Raw genomic sequence first — 21,028 nt, forward strand, 5'->3', positions numbered from 1 at the left:
GGAACTTAACCCACTCCCACTGGCTGTGGTTGGCACCACCAGAGGCCCACCAGGCCATTCCTGATTCAGCACAACCAGGAGAACCACCTGCCAGTTAGTCCTTTCCAAGATGTGCAGCTGAGGTGCTTTGCCCTCATCTCTAGTAGAAGGAGGAAATAACATTACACCAGGATCTCATAAATCAGGACTTAAAGGATAACTGGAGTTACCTCCATGGAAAGCAGCAAAGCTGCCTCATGCACATCTCCCATATCAGGAGTGGATTGCACATTGCAATCCCTGCCTGCTGTAAGGAGAATATGGGCAATGTTCCTGGCTGGAGAGGCTGGGCTCCAACAGGTTAAGTGGATAAACAGGCTGACAGTATTTGTTGGAGACACCACATGCAACAGATCAGTATTTGTTCTGCCAGCAGATATCAAAACATGGCTCATGGGCACACCTACATACAAAGGCTGGGACTAGTGGGATAGAGAGTGTGTGGATATGGACAGCCGTGATCTGGGAAAGGAACAAGGAAAATAATTGTGCCTGAAGAGGACGGTTGAATCAAGCTGAAGTTCTTTTCTCAGTTAAACAAAGCCCTGGGAGGAAAGGGATCTAGCTATAAACACACTCAGAAAAAGAACTGCAACGGCAAAAATGCAGATTTGATGAAACCAAACTATTGCCTGAATTTCAGTTTCATTGAAACCTGTGAAGAAAATGTAACATTTAAAATGTAACATTTTGTTTTGCCTCCGAGTTGGTTTTTGGAAATCTCCTAGTGTTTCAAACACTAACAGCACTTCACAACAAAATATTTTTTCTCCCTGTCTCTCTTCCTTTTTTCTTTTAATGGAGCATATTGTTAAGATAGTTGTTTTGAAATTTGCTGAATGAAGTGTAGAATGAAGTCCTCTACAAAGCCGCCTCCATGGAGCACCTCAAACTATTCCAACTCTGAACATCAGTGTAGACTGCTTATACTGCAGAGGTCTCCCAGGAAAAGTGGCCACATGCATGTGGTATTACCTGAAACTTCAGAGGTAGGCACTGACTGACATTTGTGTTACTTCTTTAATTCTGCATGATACACTTTCCATTTTATTTAATGCCACCTTGATTTGTCTCCCTTGGAAGAGGGGTCCCCTCTTTTCAAAGGACATTTTACCCAGCTGCTACTCACCTGTTTGCTCTGTCTTCACAATGACATTATGAGATTGGTACATGTCACTTCCACACTGACCTGCAAGAAAGCAAATTGGCAGATAGGAAGTATGAGAATGAGCAGAGAGGAATCAAATGTATTAGCTTCAAGCAGCAACTTCTACACCTGAGCCAGAGGGCTGATTTTGGAGCGGAAAACATACCCTCTCTTCTTCATCCTTTAGATTTCTGCCTTAAGTCATATCCAAGAAATTTAGCAATACCATAAATGAGCTATAAGCAGAATAGCAAACAGAGCAAGTATAATCTGCCAGGCAGGCTTCTGGGGAGCGTAAATGACTTCTGAAGATCTCAGAATTCAGACTAATGTGCGTGTGTCTCTCTCTAATATCTATTTACCATTCCATTTTAGGTGTTGGAGGTTGCTGTAAAGCAGTTGTCCTGCTGTCCCAGCTGCCTGAGTGAATTCCTGCAGGCTCATACTACAAAGATGTTCCCCATTGATATCAAACTCCTGGAAAGGTATGCAGTTGGCATCCAGTTGGTTGGTATCAAGGAGATGCTGCAGCCACTCCCAGACTTGAAACTTGGTCCAGTACTGCGGGTGTATTTCATGCCACTGGGTTCCATAGAAGCTACTGGATACTGGAAAAGAAAAAAAATATTTACTATATCTGATAGCATAATAGTCATCAACAATAAGATCTATAGCCAAATTGCATGTCTTGGAAGTCTACAGATCTAGACGCTTTTCTCACTCCTTAACATTGGCTCAGTAGCTATTGCTGGAGAAGACGTTGTGGGGGTTTTGGCCTCAGTTTTCCAACTAAAAATTGGGCATTGTTTCATTACACATGTCTTGGCTGATTGATTTGCAGGAATTAACTTATTAATGTTGGCTAAATACACCAAAATTCTCTGAGGGAAGATACTTTACAGAAATACTGTTGAAAAGGGATGTGTGGGAAAATTACTGCATCAGAAAATGATGGAACAGCCTTGCAAAACTCTCATAAGGTGACGTGAAAACTTTCTTTGAAAAGTTAGTAGGGGCTAAATATTAATTGTAGGGTTAGGAAAAGGAAGGTTAAAGGCACTTTCATACTGCTCCACAGTAAAAGCCTATCAGTGTGGGCCATGGTTTCATGACAGAGACGGCATTCTGATGGTGCAGATTATTGCTGTAGTCATGTAAAGTGGTTTCTGAATGTAGTTATAAAACTCATTTTTAGCTATGGAAGCTGCCTAATTTTCTTTTTAGAATGTCTGAGTCTTTTCTTCACAATCTCTTAAACTGCTCTCAGTTGTATGTCATTGCACGACAGTAATTTGCATGTGCAAATGGAAGAAATTGTACATGGGCTAGGATCATTATGTAAGATAAGAGCAAAGGCAGGATTGCTTTGTCTGTCCTCACAGAGTTCAGTGCAATTTATTCCCTGGGAAAGGAGGAAAATGGACTGGAATGCCAGACAGAGGCGACGGTGAGATAAAATGTTCACAAGTGCAAGAAGGGTTTAAGGATGAGGGAATTAGAGATTGCAGAGGGAGGAGAGACTGCCATGGCCTAGCTCTGCAGGGACCCCGCTCCAGGATATGGCACCAGTCTGTTCCCAGACTCCTCTAGAAAAAAATTAACCACACAGTGAGAAATACTGACAACAGTGGATATTGCCAGGAGGACCACACGCACCAGAATTGGCACATTTTAGGAAATCACCTTAACTCAGGTGCATTAGACCTCAGGTCTCTTCAGATGAGGTACAGGACACACTCTCCAGGTAACACAAAAACAAACCCCACAGTTATTTAACTTTCTTTATCAATATTAGCCAACAAGGCTTGTGTAAGTAACTTAGGGAGTTTGCAGGACTGTTCCTCATCCTCCTATTGAACGATGTGGGGAATGAGTGTGGAAATGATTTCAAGTGTGGTATGTTAGAGAATAAAGGTTTGCTGGAGCTGTCAAATATCCCCTGAAAAAGAGGTTGATTTGTATTCTTATCACTTCAGAAGAGTAAAGTGATTTCAAGGGTCACTAGAATCCCAATATTAGGAAAGATACTTTTGTGAGAGGAGCAAGTAGCTTAGGTAAAAGTAAGTGCGGTGGTGAATTACTGTGCAGACTGGTCTGAGCTTTGAGCTTCCTGTCCCTCTAAAACATAAGTGAATCCTGAGGAGTTTCACCCTGGAAATTTGATATAGACCCCCACCATTTCCCTCCATGAAATCCTGTGGAAGAGTGAAACTCAGACATGACTTTTTTTCTGTATGACATTGTTATAGAAAAACAGGCACGTTTATTAAGCACATGTTGATATATTCCTGTGTATTTAGAAATTACACATAAAGAGAATAAGCATTTCATTAAGTGGGAACTTTAATTGTAAGTTTTGATGTAGTATTTTCTGGATCAGAAGGACAAGAGCAGCATATGATTGTCCACTTAGATTTTAAGTTTTACCTGTCCACTGAATAATGAAAAGAATTCTAAAATTATGTCAAGCATCTATAGAGATACACGTTTATATATATTTTTATACTGAAAGAATATATATGAATACATTTCTATATACCCAGATATATAATCAGAAAACGGTAAGGAGAAAAAAAGAGAAAAAAAATCACCAGCCACAAGCTACCTAGTGCTCTAATTCCAGTCTAATTAGAAAGCTATCTAGTAATCTGGACCAAAAAAGCAAATACAATAAAGGACCAAAAATACTATTCCCCTCTAAAGCCAGAGGGGTGATTAGCATTAAACGGTAATGTTGGTTTAGAGGAAGCACGAGGGGTAAAGGTACGAGAGAAAGAATTCTGGACTGAGAAGAGAGAACTTCTGGCACTTTCAACACCATTACATTTTAAGAAAGAGAGCTAGTAAGGAAATGAACAATAAACTGGTCCCTATTGTAGGTTCAGCTTTTTACAAATGAAGTAACAAATGAAAATTTTTCTTACCAGAAGTGAAACTCCGTAAATTAGTACTACTGAAAAACAATACTCGTACATGCTTAAAGGTGTAGCAGCCCCTTTTTCCCCGGCCTCCCAAAAGAGAATATGGCTCAGAGCAGTTGAATTCCTCCTACCATTGCATGTGGAATATCCATCTGTCCAGGAAGGCTGCTGGTGGAGTAGATTGCTGCTGGAATTGATACTCATCCTGCCAGCTCCTTCCAAAATCATGATCTGTAAGTGAATCAAACAGCTTGCTTAGTGAGCGGTGTCTAGTCCAAGAGGTAAATGGCAAAAAAAAAAAAAAAAATCCACTGAAGGTGAAGCAAGGAGGCCTATTCCATTTGTAGAAGATACAACTGAAATCAAGAACATGTTGACACAACCCCTTTTCCACTGCCACAAAATCTCCTTATGATAAACATTACCATGATTAATTTGCATACGCAAGAAGCAAGTTTCTACAGCTGCCCATCCATAAATGAATAATCTGTAATCAGAAAAGAAGCCGAATGAAAAGACAAGGCTCCTGACAGAGCAATACATGAAAACTGCCAAGCTTTGAGAAATTAAATACTAAATAGTTTTACTTTTTTTTCTGCTTTAAAGAGAAATGTGATTTAAACAAGTCCTTCCTTTTTTTTTTTTTTTTTTTTTTTTTTTATCATTCAGGAGACTGAAAGAACTTTACAATAACTGCAAATGAAACTATACGATAAACTACAAGCCATGCTCAGAAAATCCTTCACACAGAAGGATACACATAATGTTACAGGGAGGTAGCCTTACAGGGAATATCTTGTCAGCTGACCCAGTTTCTTATCAGATCTGTGTCAGCAGTGTCTATAACACTACTTGGTAACAAATATCGCAGATCATACATTTCAACCCACCAAAAAAATCAGATGGTCAAAGATCTTGTAAATGAGACAGCCATTCTTGTGCCTGTCTGTACAGAATCAATATTTTGGAGTGACACCACCTCCAAGACAGCATTCCTCCTTTCAAGTAAACTTTCTTTTCCATGTATCCTAGCATTAGCACCATGAGTAAAATTGTCCTGTCCTTTTTAAAGACAAAAAACCTACGTGTATGACATTCTAGAAAAATGTTACACTTATCCCATGTTTAATCATTCAAATGAAAATATACAAAATTCCCTAGTGATGGGTATTCTTAATATTTTACATTATCTTTCGGTGGCGTGAAGTTGTAAAGCTTAATTATTATACATAATTATATTATTATACATAATAACCAAATATATTTGTGAGGACATTGGGAAAGTAATTTGTTAAATATTACAAGGGCTTTAGATTGTAATTCTTATATACACAGGGGGAAAAAAAGAAAACCAAACCCCTGTTCAAAAATATTGAAAGCCGCAAAGTAAAAACAAAACATTAGACATCAGGATGGCATGTGCATGCAACTAGACTTCACCCTAGAATTAAAAAGGTTATGAAATACAAAATAGACTTGTGAAGGGTAAAGTCACTGGTCTTAGCTGTTTATCCACTGAGGCCAGTGAAAAAACATCCACTGAGAGCACATCTCTACCCCCTACAAGCTCACGTCAGCAACCTTTTTGGTAAAAAACAAGGATTCAATAGAAACACTTACAACCTTGGTTTTAAAGGAGCAGTCTGAAAATTACCTGGATTGGTATTTTCCTCTGTCATTTAAAATAAACCATGTAACTTAATACTTACAAGTACCAACTTCTTCCCCCCTCCTCCCTGCACCCCCTACCCCACTAAGTATTTAGAGAGGGAAAGGGAGAGAGATTACTGACAATTGCTTAAAAAGCCAAAGCCTTAGGAAGTTTCAGTTTATCACAGAGAATGGTGTTTTACAATATACATAGTTTAGGGCTTTTTTTTTTTTTTTTGGTAGCTACACAGAATGGCAAAATCCAACTGACAAATGGATGATTTGTCAGTCACTTTCCACTTTTAATTCTAGTCAATCAGTGATTCAGTGACCACTAGCAAGGAGGATTTCATTTCTCATAGTAGATATATCAGGTTATAAAACATTAACGATTGAGAGAGATACTTCTTGTCCCATTCTGGCCAAATGAAAGATGATTATCACATCAGTCAGTACATTTATACAAGTTAGAAGACTTCTTTCAACCCTGTGCAAAGGCCAAGCGACTTAGCACTGTGAGTGAGAAGGTATGAGAAAGAATTTGAATTCAATCTCATGACTATAAACACATTCAGCCTACAATGTATATAAATTATATACTTGATGTATAGAACTTTTAAGCAATAATGTATGTTTGACAGTCAATACATACACTTCTGAGGCTGTAAAGGTTGATGATGTATCAAGTTATTTCTTTAAATTTGGTTTAAATCATTAAAGAAAATTAGGTACAAATGAATTAAATATTAGTGAAAAAGACCTTATTATAGTATCAAATAGAGGTGAGGTAAAATACCAGCTATTCTAGGAAAACAATAAAAACTGAGGATTAGGAAAACACAGTTAGAAACTTAGTTTGTTGAACTTATTTTTTAAAAATTGTAATATGCACTTCATACACACTTCATAACTTAAATCCATTGATCTGAATTCACATTTTCAGAAGCTCTCTCAGAATTAAAAGTACTGCGTTATGTGGTTTTGTATTCCACAACTTCTGTAGCTTCTGGAATTCAACACAGATCTCATAACTTGTGTAAAAGGCTTACAAGTATGTCTGGGAAAATGTGCATACGAACCGAAATTATTTCTGTGTAATTTTGTCCTGAAAATTCAGTTAATTTTTTCTTCTTCATAACTAATCAGGAGAATTTCCAAGCCAAAAGATCCCATGACACTTTTATTCAGCAACTGAAGCCATGGATAATTAAACAAACAAAGTCATGTGTGTTGCATTAGAGATCTGAAAAGAAGAACTCTGTCAGCCTCTTCCTGAGATCTGGATTTTAGTTATTTTCCTTTAAAATGTCCTCTCCCTGTCACAGTCTAACAGACAATTGCTCTTCATCATATCCCTGAACAAAATTAATATTATTTTCAAATAATGTCCATGGAACTTGCTTTACAATTCAATCAATCATTCCAGTTTTGGAAGATAAAAAAATTATCACAACCTCAATAACTTAATTAATTTCTAGTATCACCTGTAGGAACAATTGTGCCTAAGAGGGAGAATTTACAATATGACATTAATCACAGAAGGAGGACTAGATTTAGCTTTAACCTAAACTTTGCCAAAGTTCTGTGCATTACTCAAGGAACAGGTTTTCTGGTGTCTTGAAAATTTTCAGGTCACCTCCTTTATCTTAATGCAAGGGTGTTTCTTCTTTGGAAATCATTCTAGCACTTTGATCAGGAGGATTACAAAGTCCTACTAACAACTTCCACACCTTTGCTTGGAAGCATACAGCATTATGCTCAACAATATTTTCTGTATGAAAACTGAATTGGGATTTTCTTCATGTCATCATGTATGTGCTTTTCTTTGCTAAAAAAATCATGGAAGATTTATGCTTATAGCAGTGGCTCATCCCATACTTGAAAAGATTTTGAGTCAGGATATTGGAAGCAGCGTGTTCCTCATTAGTCCAGAGCCAAATGCTCAAATCTCCCCAGTGTACAGACCAATCTGGTTAAAGGGTGTGAAACCTCAAGGGGAAGGACACATAAGTTGTTCAGTTTTCTTTTAATTATATTCCATGTATCAAAGTGAATTGTGGAACTAATGAAGCCTGGTTTCCTATGAATGTGCATCTTGTGGTTGGATTCTCTAGTGTCTAGTAAGATGTGAGTGCTGATTGAAGTTTTTCCCACGGTTGGGGCATTCATAATATCTCATTGTCTCAAAGCAGTGAGCTCAAGCGTCACTCTTTCTTTCAGATCGAGTATTAATGGATTTTCCTCCTGTACTTGGCAGCCAGTTTTCATTAATCTTGTAAAAACTTCCTATCTCTGGGACTTCCACCCCCATATCAAATTTAATTAAAATTGGTGATGAAACTCAAAGATTGTTACAGGCCATATGTAAAAGCCAAAACACAGAATTACCAGGAAAGCTTCATTTCCTCTGGAAACTGTATTAAAAGGGATTCTAACTGAGCTGATATTTTGGAAAATAATATAAAAAAACATTGAGATCCTTCCCTCTACTGTGACATGGTACATTATAAATGAAAGCACGGATGAAGCATCATTTGAGTACATAATCACATGTATTTTTATAGACATACACACATACATGTCTATGTCTGCATGGCAGGTGTCTGTACACACCACCTCATTCTGTTTCCCAGAAGAGGTGCTGTCTCTGGAGTTATAACACTACGCAAATCACACTTTACTCAGCCAGCACAGTTAGATATAGTTGTGCACTGGTGTTCAGCAAAATTCCTTCTAGTAAGAGTCCTGTTAGAAGGGATTAATGCATTTTAAAAAAAAACTCTTTCACCAACATTCATTATATCAGGTGGTATTTTAAGACCAAACCCTGAAGACCTCTCTTAGTAAAAGCTCTCACTGCAGTCTGAAGGAGTTTTGGCTGAGCCACAACCCAGCAAGTTGGCACTAGAAGCAGGTCATTTGCTCTGCTCTTCTTCTCTTCCATGACCACCTGACCACTCTGAGTAAACAGCAGTAATGGGAAGAGCAAGGAGCCATGGCCTGCCTGTGGAGCAAATCCAGCATTACAGAAAAACATATTTACAAATCCTTGAACCTTGAACACTGTATAGTGCACTCTATACGAATTATTTTATTGCACTACAGGTGTGCTCTGAAAATAAATTACTCTGATCCCCATTTCCATATTCAACCCATCTTAACAACCATATAAAGAGTTTCTCCTTTCTTTGAACCAGAATTCGAGAACACCTTATAGAAAATTACATGAAAAATCCAAACAGAGGAAAGGTGAATAAGCGGTACAGAGAAAGCGACTGAATCCTGTAGTACAACCAGAGTGATTGTTCGGATATCAATTTGTGTAGTTGCTCATGGACACAACTCTGAAGTGAACTAAGGGGCCATGGAAGGGGAGTCCATAAGAGAAAGGGGTCCACAGGGGAAGGGGCCCCCAGCCCTCCCGCTGGTAAAACCATGCACTCTGCACAAAACACAACAACGTCTAGGGCAAAACAGACTGAAACTACTAAGCCATGACTCCACCTGTAAGCTATGCAAAGTCTAAGAGTGACTTCTAGCTGAGACAAGCTCAGTGCAGCTCCTCCTGGCGTGTCCAAAAGGGTGGATCTCTTTTGGCATATTTACCCATGGGATTGTTCCCCATTTTTCCCCTTTTACCATCATGGCTGAACTTCAAATGTAGATTTCACCTGGGCCTATTTTCTTTGAAGTGTGTTATGTACACAGTGAAGACACAATCCCTGCTTTTCAGGGCTTGGAGTTTATGGAACAAGTATCTACAGAGTATGTTAAATATTTTAGATCATTACTGCATCTTGGATTACAGTCAAAGACTTACACAGTAATCTAAAATAAATAATACCAAGTGATAATTGCAACTGAAGAGTAACAAAATCTGGATTTTTAATCCTTTTCTCGAAAAATCAAAAGACTACTAAATGGGCAGAGTTTTCAAGACATCACAAAGGACATGTAGGACATAGCACGTGGACTTGTTTTACACATACGGCTGCTTCAGAAACATAAATGCCTTGTACTTGTAATGTATATGATCAATTAGCTGCTTTGCATTCCAACCAGCTATTTTACATCTCCAGTGGTGGTAAGGGCAGGCACAAACTGAATATATGAATGTTGAAAGCCTGTTTGCATGTTACTGTGAGCTTTGGGTCTTCTGTTATGGGGTTTTTTTATTCCCTTTCATTTAATGTGCATTACTACCAGGGCTCCAGGGTCCTAGTCTGAGGCAGTGTGTCTATACATACAGCCACGGCTGACCCAAAGATTGCCCTGTGATCTTTATCTGTCTAATTTGCAAAGGTCTCAGGTTCATGCCTGGTGTCTGTGCCAGACTCCCACATAAGGTATCACCCTTGCCATGGCTCACTTTCAGATGTGACCTTTTCTGCAGCACCTTAGCATCTCTTCTGGCCACGTAGATTCAGTTATAGCTAGCACACACATCCTTATTTCCATACCTATAGTGCCTATGGAGCAGAGAGAAGCCTCAAAAGAAACTCATCTGCAGGCTGATTATGCACAGGCATCTGTTTCACAACAAAAAGCCCAGCTTTGGACTACTTTGCTGTGGCCTGCAAGGTACCATTAAGGTGACAGTCTATGCAGCTTGACCTGTTTGATGATAACCTCAAGACTCACGACTAAGAGAACTGAAAAAGTCTTAGAAAGCTTTGAAGAAAGTTCATATGAAGACACACTCTGATCACACTCAGTATTTGTTGTAAAACATACTGAGCATTTGAAGCATTTCATTTTTAGTCCATCTCATGTGCCCTTGGGCCATAGTAACAAAATCTTGTTACTAAATCACATTGACCATAAAGTTCAAGGAATCATTTTTGTAAGAAAATTTACTAAATAATCTCCAAAATTTTTAGTATTCAGGATTCTTGTTTGGGTCTTTGGGGTTAATCTTATTTCCTACTAGAACTCTTTGAAGTGCACGATTCTGTGCTTACGTATTTTTGGAGTACAGAGCTGTGCTTCATATGCATAAACCCACCTTCACATGTGCAAAACTGGTGAGCTCTCAGTGAGCTTTCAGAGACTATAGTGAGACCTTGATCATTTACTGTTGTGGGCTTTGGAAAGGAAGACTTTGGTTTATTCTTTTGTTTTCTTTGAACCTTGTACATTAAATGTATACATGAAGGTAAACTGAAAGACCAGAAAAAGGAAGATGAATAGGAAAGGAATGTTTCTACATATACCTACATTACAGATAGGATCATGATAAACAAAATCAAATAAAGCTTGATTGGAATATTTTATTACTAAAGATCTTATTTTCATGATGCACTACAAGGCAACTTTTGTAAAAGATATGTGGTGGTTGTTTAAACATGTTCATATGGATGCTTCAAAATCTTGCATATATATTTTAACTAAAGAGAACCTTGGGTAGAAAAGTTAGGATCTAGATCTGTATCTGAGCTATCCCTCTGCTCCAGGGTTTGGGTTTGGTTCTTATCTCTCTTTTGATGATGTAATTTAAAGACAAAACCATAGTTCAGTTTCCTTTTTGAGAGAGAACAAAGTTCACTTTATGAATGCAAGGAAAAAAAAAACTTGATGATATGCAAAGTTTCATAGGTTGTTTTTCTCTGACCCCTTTTTTTCCCCCAATAATCTTCATATGAACTGACTTCAATTTTCAAGGTACTCATTAGTAAAATGAAAGGAAGAATTTTAAAAGAGGAGGTTTTTTGTTTGTTTGTTTTTCTAAATCTGAAGCAAACAGAAGGCAGATTGTGAACAGAGAATTTTCAAGGCATAGATATGACTGACAGTGTTAACTACCAAGGGTTTGTACTTCAAATTTTCCCCATTGTCATGTTACTTTAGCAGAGAAAACAGTGAAATGGAACCTGCCACTTAACAAAGATCTGGTATTTCAGATCCATGCTTTCCTGTCACATTACAGGCTAGATGTGCACCTTCTTGCCATGCCACTAGTTTTTGAACATGAAATGAATAATATCATCATTTATTTTACTGTCAAAAACCTCATCCTCCTTTTCGCCAAAGTACTGCGCACAGATCCATATAATAAAATTAGTGAAATAGCTATCATAGAGCTGATACAAAAGTGAGTCAAGAAAAAAATGTATTTCTTGTGATAGATATTTGGATTATATTTGCAGTAATGTATTCTTAGAATGTCTGGAACAAGTAGATAGATTCACTAAAAACTGGCCAAAAATAAGTGGGCTATTTTCTTTTTTATTTTTCAGAGTTGGCTTTGACTGGTATATAGCAATGCTTTCACTACTGTCTGTCTGCACCACCTCAGCAAGTTCATGATAATTTGGGTCAACCATTTTTTCCTGAATATTTAGAAGTCATTTGCCATAGATTCATCAGGCTAGCCTCAGGGATAAAGAGTCTTGGAAACACAATAATGGGAAAAACTGCCTTTGCTCTTTATTCTTCTTTCAGCACTTAATACCACACCTCATGGAACAACTCCACACCTCCTTTCATGTCCTTCCTATCTCTCTGGTACATCCTTCCTCTAACCAGGAGCCAGCTCATCTCCCTAATCTCCTTTTGCTAAACACCTTTCTTTTGCTTACAATACACTAAATATACAAATGGCCAAAAAGCACTCTAGATGGCCCTGTAACTTGACAAGCCACACGTCTATAATTACGCATGAACCTCATCAGCTAACAAAATATTACCATCATGTTCTAACACCTTCTCCTTCTCCCTTGGCTCTGGTTCCCCAACCACTTCCCTCTACCTTCCACGACAGCTTCTCTTTGCATTGCTTTAAAGACCAACAGCATATTGAGGGAAATGTTTTCCATGCTACTAATATAGCCTGTGTGACTGTTCAGTTGTTAGTGAATAATGACAATAATAACAGTAATAATTCTGTTTGTATTCATGTTTGGCTCTTATTAGATGCTGACTCGGTGCTGACATAACAGCCACTCAGATACATGCTGCAGCAGCAGCCAGTATTTCATGTGGAAGTTCACATTAACCACTATCACCACCAACACTTCTCTTTTGTTATGGGACTTTTGTCTGGTTTTCAACAGTAACAACCACTAATTTGCCTACTTAAAAAAAAAAAAAAAAAAAAAAAAAAGCAAAAAAAAAAAAGCAGGAGACCTGTTCTATTCTCTTTTCTTCCCCTAAACTCTGTTTCACATTTTTTTGTAATAAAGGGCATCTACCTGGAAACTGCAAGGTTCCTCTTTAGGGCTGGTTTCTGAGCAAGAAGCAAACAGAATCAGGAACTTGGGATGGAGACCCAAAACAGCAAGTTGTCTTGGGGAATGTGTAAATTTTCCCAGTGGACTACTACTTTTTACATTAGTTGATTCATTCAATCAACAAACTGTTTGTGCTCCTCATTAAATACGTGAGGGCCACAGCACAGATTAGCTAGGGCAGAGAAGCTGGAAATTAAGCACAAAGAATTTTATGCTAAACTGTGCAGCTTTCTGGGGATCCAGCCTAGTTGATAGAAGTATTTGTACCATGTTACAACCCACTGCCTGACTAACCACAATATGATCACACTTTTTTGCTGATGGGATAGAAAAAGCATGTTTCAAAGAGGAGATGTAGCAGGGTTCATGGTGGGAAGAGTCATTCTGCAGAGCTGACAAGAAAGGGTTTATTTCGCTATTAACTCCTCTGCCACATACCCTCTCACCAAGCTGGGACTTGCTGATCCCACCTATGGGATAGCTCCATCCAGGATGCCTGCTTGCCCTGCATTCCTCCCCAGACTACCAAGTATCCTAAGGTGAATCTCTGCAAAGGAAATTGTCCCCACGTGGGTGGTTATCACTGAAACAGCCCAGTGGAGCCCACTGTCACCATTTCAGAAAGCTGCTGTCAGACCATTACTTTTGCTACCACGCAGTCTTTCGCATTTGTGTGGTTTTGGTAAACATTTACTTGGAGCCCAGCTGTATCTACATGGTTTCTTCATATTGTATTTGTTGAGAAAAGAGTAAGAGATTGCAAGACCACTTCCCCAGCATCCCACTCCAGTGGCTGCTGTACCGCTGGCGTAGCAGCAGGCTCGCTTCCCCCTTGCTCCCAGGCTTGTGAGCCTGCCAGAGCCACATGTCACTGGGACAGTATTTTACATATATGCCCCCACCTGTTTATGCTCACTGCCTTTATAAAAGCAAACAGAAATTAGGGGAATGAGGTTTCCTTGCTGTGTAGCTGCTTTCTACACGTAAGCCAAGAAGTTGTGGGAAATGATGTCTCCCCACCTCTGTAAAAGCCAAGAACACCTTCCCACCTTCCTTGTCTCCCTCCTGCCTGTGGTTAGAAGAGCAACGCTTCCATGGCGTCGCTCCTTCTCACCTGGCACAGCAAGAGCTGCCCATCCTGTTTCCATTGATTTCTCCAGTGGTTGCGTTAAACAATACAATGGAGTATTTATGTGTCAGTGTTAGGAGCAGGTTATTAAGTAAAACCCACCGTAAATAGAGCCGTTAATTCAGTTGCTGGCATGGCTCTCTGTTATCTCCTCAATACCTCCCAGAGGGTATTAGTCTTACCCTTTCGTTTGAGTTGGCAGCGGAGTTATTTTTTTGCACCTGCTGCTCTACTCCGATAACAACACAGGTCAGCTTTGATTTGTTGGAATATAAACAAAAAAAGCAAAGCCAGGCATCTGCCTCAACAGCCGGGGCTGGTTTGACGGTAGAGCTTTTCCCACTGGGTTTTGTACAAATGTGCTCTTTCAATTCTTACGTGAACTCTCTCCTGTTTCACAAACTGTCCTTTGCTACAGAATAGCCTGGTGTCAGAAAAGGGCTCAATACGATTTTTTCCATCAATGGAACCAGTCAAAGCAACGCCCTGTTCTAAGACTAAAGTCAGAAGTATTATGCAAAATACACAAAGACAAAGCAGCTAAGACATGGTGGTTCAAAAATTACTAGGAAAAAGCAGCAAATTAAGTGTAAATAGTAAAGTAACTTTCTTGAGAGATAAAACCTGAAAGACTGGGAAGGTTGCTTTCCCATATGAGCCCACACACACTCCATCTCTTCATTTACTATTTCACAGGAAAAAAAAGAAAACCACCATTGAGTCCATGAGAAGTAGGTACTCAGCTGGGAACTGAGCTACTTTTAAGTTCTTCTGAAAATTAAGCCTGCAGGGCTCATCTACTCTAATAGCATCTATGGTGATGGAAGGACTGAAACACTGACAACCATGGAGCAGAAAAGGAAGAGTCCACACACACAGCAAAGGCAGTAAATAGCACAAAACATAGAAATGAAGGAAGGAACCAACCATGCATCCACATTACAAACAGGAAAACTGAGACACTGAGCTGAAATTATTCACTTAAGACACGTAACAAGTCAATGAAGAAGTCAGTCCAACTCATATCTTCCAGCTCAAGCTCCATTGCTATCCATTGCATCACGTCTCTGGGAAATCTTTCAACATGCAGATGAGTTAGGTTGAATGTGGGTTTTTTTGAGGGCAGAGAGAAGGTATTCAACAAGAGAAATTCTCAAGAAAAAAAAAGGAGACCTGTTCAGACTGAAAACAAGATTCTTCTATGCATCATGGCTATTATATGACTAGTAGAGATTTGAATGATAAGTTAGCCAAACAATTAAACCTACACTTGAAGTATTAAATCAAAAAAGCTGCCCTTGACCTATGTATGATCCTGAAAATGAGCTAGGAATTCCTAAGCAGAGCTGGCTGAAATTCAAAATTTCTGTTCTGTGGAGCTGTGGCTATTTTAACAGGGGTTTTTCCTTCCTTCCTTTTTGTTTGTTTGTTTGTTTGTTTGTGTTTTTGGTTGGTTGGTTGGTTGGGGTTTGTTTGCTTGTATGGTTTAGAATTTTTTTTTTTTGGTTGGGTTTTATGTTATTTTTATTTTCTCTTTTAATCACAATGGAACAAAGGAATTTTTAAAAGAAAGTGCCCTGGCAACAGAGAATCATCTGACATGTAAAAACGTATATTCAAGTTGTTCAAGGATCAAACGTGCAACTCTGTTATGTGGAATTGTTTGTGAAAGACAGAATATGTGAAGCATAAAACTGAGGTACACAGGCAGTAAAATCACCCCAGAGCAGCAGCTGGGAGCAATAAACTCACCTAACATGGCTGCTGTGCACATGGTGACCAGGAAACCCTCTGCAGAGCCCAACCATGCTAATCCTGAAATGCAGGCAGCCTCAAAACCAAACTAGGATGTGATGATTGTGATCCTGGTCATTCTTTTTCACTGAACACCTCTATTCTTCATCTTCCTGCTTATTTCTTTTACTTTTCTTTTTTAAATTTTTCTTTCCTTTTTTTCCCTTTAATTTTTTGCCTTTTAATTAGTCAGACTGACTGACCAGGACAAGTGATTTTTCTTCAATACACCATAATCCTGTAACCAGTAAAACAGAATAAAATACCATCTTAAATTATATATCTGTGGCACAAGAATGCCAGGTCTTACAGCAACTGCAGAGTATATAGCTGGTCTCTGGGAGGGAAGCTGGAGGAGTCAGAAATCAGAAAAAGAACTTTGCTTCCTCCAGTTCTTTTTGCTCCCCTGTACTGCTACGTATCTCAGTCATCAATGTAACTGGAAGAGATTTCCCCAACAAAACCAATGAAAATATTTCCAGACTATTTCAAACAACTATTTTCCTCAAAAGTAGATTTTTTACAATGGAATTATACCTATTTTAACAATGTTCTAAGAAAGGAGTATTATCAGAGATCCTTATAACAGCTATTTGCAGGTGCCGGGGAGTTTTTTCTTCTTTTTATCTTTAAGGATTAAATCTTCATTTTATTTTTAAAGATTGGAAATGTTTCATAGCATTAGGAAGGCTGATGCTTTGATCTGCTGCTTATAGCCCACAGTTTGGGGAATGGCAGCCCTGGGCACCCTAGCTCTCAGGCCATGCACGTGTTCCTGCAAAAAAAAGCCTACTGCAGCACAGGGCAAAACCTGCAGGTACGGAAGTGGAAAGCAGCTCTGTCTAGGACTCCTGGCATGAACAGCCCCTCTCTCTCTACAGGACAATGCCAACCACTCACTTATACCAACTGACACAACAGACATGCCAAATAGCAATAGCTGTGCATTTTAAAGGATTTTTACATCAAGGAGCTATGCAGATTAGGAAACAGAATTGGGTGGAATTGGGAAAAAAATATTTGAATTCCTCTTTTAAAAGTTACAGGAAGAAAGCCTATGAAAGAGATAAGGGATTTTCAAGTCTTATGAGGAGCATCTGAGGGAATTGGGGTTTTTTAGCCTGGAGAAAAAAAGGCTCAGAAGAGACTTTATCACTCTCCACAACTACCTGAAAGGAGTCTGGGTGTCAGTCTCTTTTCTCAGGTGACAAGTGACAGCATGAGAGAACATGGTCTCCAGTTACACCAGGGTAGCTTTAACTGAATATTAGGAAACGTTTCTTCACCAAAAAGGTTAGCAGGCATTAGAACAGGCTGCTCAGGGAAGTGGCAGGGTCTCCACACCTGTAAATATTTAAAATACACATAGATATGGCACTTAGGGACTTGGTTTAGTGGTAGACTCAGCACTGCTGAGTTGATGGTTGGACTCAATGATCTTAGAGATCTTTTCCAGCCTAAATTAATCTATAATTCCATGTGTTTAGAGCAAGGTGTTTGTTATGACTGTTGGAATCAGCAACAGGCAGACAAAGAAATTTACGGGATTGACTCGTCCAAATATATTGAATGTTTTAAAGAAGGAAACAAAGTTTCTACCTGTTGTTACAAAGTATTACAGCTCCATCATTAAAAGTCTTAGGGTAAGGCTATCTGTGAGTCACTAAACGTAGAAAAAACTGCACATATTTCATTTTGTACATTCCAATTTTGATAAGTCTATAAGGATATCTTACTCATCTAATCACCTGTTAATTCAGTCTTCTAAAACTTTTTCATCTTCCTCTGTCAGGGCAGGTGCCTGGGAATATTAAGTCTTTTATGTGAGTACTATGTTAGATCTCACTGCAAAAGAGATGAGAACAGCACCCTTGAGTGTGTCAGAATTTGACTCCCTGATAAGCCCCTCCAATCTATGAGACAATTGCATAACCAAGCATACTTTGAAAGTGCATCATCAAGATGCAAGCTTTTAAACTATTGGGTAATAATAATTACACGTTGCAGCAAAAATCATTAAGAAAGTTTGGGGGTAATCACTATATCATGGTTCTGATTCCTGACCATAGCATCTTGGGCAGTTTTACAAGGGTTCTTTAACTATACAGCAACATAAATTAACTGCTCACTGCTAAATGAAAGAAAACTGGGAATGGTTTTAAAAAACAAAAACAACTCTTCTTGTGATGGCGCTACTAATTTAGGCAATAGAATACATTTTTACACATAGTTGCTTAATCCTTACAGACTTACAGGGGCTCAGGAGACTATTCTGGCTACATCTGATTGTACTTGAGAAAATATCTCAAATATTTATGTCTGTATCCTTCCTCCATAATAGGTAGGAACTTTTATTTCACTTTTTTGTAGCTCCTTTAGGTAAAATTACTTTTTTCCCCACCACCACCAAGCAATTCTCTTTTATTTCCCCATCTATTTGGTGTATAACCAGTGATCACCCAGCTCCAGTTGACTAGATCTCATACTGCTTCCTGTGAAGCACATTTCACAAGATCAGCAGAGGAATAGGTAATGATAACCATGTGCAATGTCAGCTTTTGGAAAGGCAGCCTTTGAGGGCTCTTCCTCAGAGGGAGACATGCAAAATGCCAAATGCCAGTCGATTGCTCCACTGGCTACATGACTCCATGTTTACTCATTCGCACCCGTCTGTAGACCAATGACCAACAAACGCCCCAAGTATTTTAGGCATTCATGAGGGATTTGGTGCAAACTGCATCCCCAGTAGAGCTCAAAGGAGCTCTCATACTAAGACTCCTGATGACTTCCTCAAAAACAAAAAAGAAATCCTTACTTTTTTTGTATACCAGCTGTGAGAACAACTCCTTCTTTGTTTAGCCTTTCGATCAGCAGTGTTACTCGTGAGTTCCAGTGTTACCAAGTCTACAATGTACCCCTTTCTTGAAAACTTACTGAAAAACATCCTGGGATCATCAGAGACCATAACACATATAGGCTGCAGAGTGTGCTGAGGCAGGGACAGTGAGGGAGAGATGCAGCCATTTGTGGTTAGAGATCTTGAAGTGCCCTTGGACACCGGCTGAGCGGCTGAAGCCAGAGCGCTTTGCTGAAGATGGTGTTGAACAACACCAATGCTCACAAGGCACTTATTATTAGGAACAAAATTCCATGAGCTTATGGCTGAAATTCAGTAGTAGTGAAGCTGTGAGATGGGACAGACACTTTACTTCATTAAACATCACAAACTATGTTAGCTACAAAAACAGTGTTTCTGTTCGTTTCCTTGTGGACGTGAAAAAAAAAAAAAAAAAAAAAAGCCTTTACATTTTGTTCATTTTTTTCTACCACATCCTAATATTGTGTGTCCTTCGTAATGACAAATGACAATGAAGTTTGTGGCCATTTTCTTTTTATGTGTTGCTTGTTGCAGGAATGCCTATACCTCAGCAAGAATACCTACTTTACAGCTGTAGGAAGGCTGATGAGAAAGAGAGCCCTATAAGACCAGAAAATCCTACAAAGGGTGGGCATATTGCCCTCAGATTATGAAAGGGTCATTCATCTCTACCTGTATCTCGATCTCAGCACACTGACGAATTTTTAAGCCAGACAGGTCTGTCCTGGAGCACCCACCTTCCAACCTGTCTCTCCGTACAGTAGGTCATCGCCCCAGTTCACAGAGATGGTATTCATAGTATTGCAGAGAGAGGTCAGACAATTTTGTGAGGATTGAATCTGAACAAGCTAACAGCAACAGAAAGCATGTGACTGCAGACTCCACAGAACAGATCCAGGCTACATTATGGTTAGCGAGAAGTTTTCCTGACTTGGTCTTGTCACTAAATTAAACATATTTATAAAAAGCATGGAAGGGGCAAACAAGGAAGGAAAGCTAAGCGCTGATTCTGGAAAGGTGTCATGGCTCGTGGGCAGTTCTCTGAGTTTGCTGAGTCAATAAAATCATTAATCCTTTTCTGTGAGAATTGTACATAAATACACACTTCTTCAGCAGGTGTAGAATTCCATCCTCACAGGGGAGTTTGGTGCAAATTGCTGTGGGACACACAACAGACCAACATATCACTGCTGCCCGAACACAGACGCACATACAGAAATCCTTCTTTTTCCTCTCTAATCTCTCTCCATCTGTGTTTCTGGATGATTATTTTTTAGTTTGATCTCTTTCCACTGCAGCTTGCTACCTTGCAACTTCCCAGACAGAACAAGATGTTAACAAGAAAATTCATTGGGAATGAAAAAAAATTAAGGAAGTTGAGTGGGAGCCAAATGATTTAATTTTTCACTTCTTCTACTGTCCTATTGTCTTTTTCCACCAGTGCTGATAACCCACAACACCCTGAGAATATCTAAAGTAATAAGAAATTACTGTAGCAATACCACAGCATAGTCTCTCAGGTGACAAGAAGGTAATAATATTCCGTGTAAAACAGACCACATTCTGCTACCTATCTCACCACAACTGGGGTAAACACATGGTTCTCACTCTTTAGGTGGCTGTGGAGTGTGACCTAACTTGTGCTGGGGCAAGCAAAGAGATATTCTGATCTGATATGAGAGCCTTTATTATCAGGACTTGGGGAAAATATGTATTTTTACCATTGTTGTAGGCTTTACAAGTGACACTTGGAGTAGAAAAAAAAAATAGAAAGGCTAAATGCAAGGGAACATTGACTCTCCTAATGATAACTTCGTCTCTGCATACAGGACCAGTGCTCAAGGGGGAGAAGGGTGTCTGGAGGATGGCTGCTCTACAAAAGCCTTGGGCACACTTCATAAACCCCTGAACTGGAATTCCCAGTATATTGACTCATAATATCTCTGTTTGGCACTCTACAGACTCTGATCTATCCTGACATCCAAATTTCATAGCTAATGTTGAAAAATTAGAGGACAGAATTGAAGTGATTAAAGGATGGAAAAGTTTACAGTGAAACAGGTTAAGATCCTTCACTGTACTGCAAGTTTCTCCATGAAAAGCAACAGGCTTCGGAGCTCAGACTACCACAATTATCAGAGACTAGGCTAAGAAAGGACTTGTCCCCTGCTAACTACACAAGGAACAGAAATTTCCAACCCAGGGGAACTTCTCAATAACCACCTAAAGACAACAAAATCA

At 39.1% G+C, this 21,028-nt stretch overlaps 1 protein-coding gene across 2 annotated transcripts in view; it reads right to left on the minus strand.

The window, feature by feature from the left end:
- The window catches only part of EHF (ETS homologous factor), an 84,399-nt gene that overhangs the window by 11,311 nt on the left and 52,060 nt on the right, over positions 1-21,028 (minus strand). For both annotated transcript variants that reach the window (XM_041421210.1, XM_041421208.1), the window contains exons 2-4: positions 4,239-4,338; positions 1,549-1,794; positions 1,169-1,228 (exon numbers count right to left, since the gene is read on the minus strand). In XM_041421210.1, the coding sequence (XP_041277144.1) occupies positions 1,169-1,228; positions 1,549-1,794; positions 4,239-4,335 (403 nt within the window). In that variant the 5' untranslated portion in view covers positions 4,336-4,338. The remainder of the gene's footprint in view (positions 1-1,168; positions 1,229-1,548; positions 1,795-4,238; positions 4,339-21,028) is intronic.

This window comes from Onychostruthus taczanowskii, unplaced genomic scaffold, assembly GCF_017590055.1.
Source record: "Onychostruthus taczanowskii isolate IOZ18803 unplaced genomic scaffold, ASM1759005v1 scaffold69, whole genome shotgun sequence".
In the NCBI taxonomy this organism is placed as follows: domain Eukaryota; kingdom Metazoa; phylum Chordata; class Aves; order Passeriformes; family Passeridae; genus Onychostruthus; species Onychostruthus taczanowskii.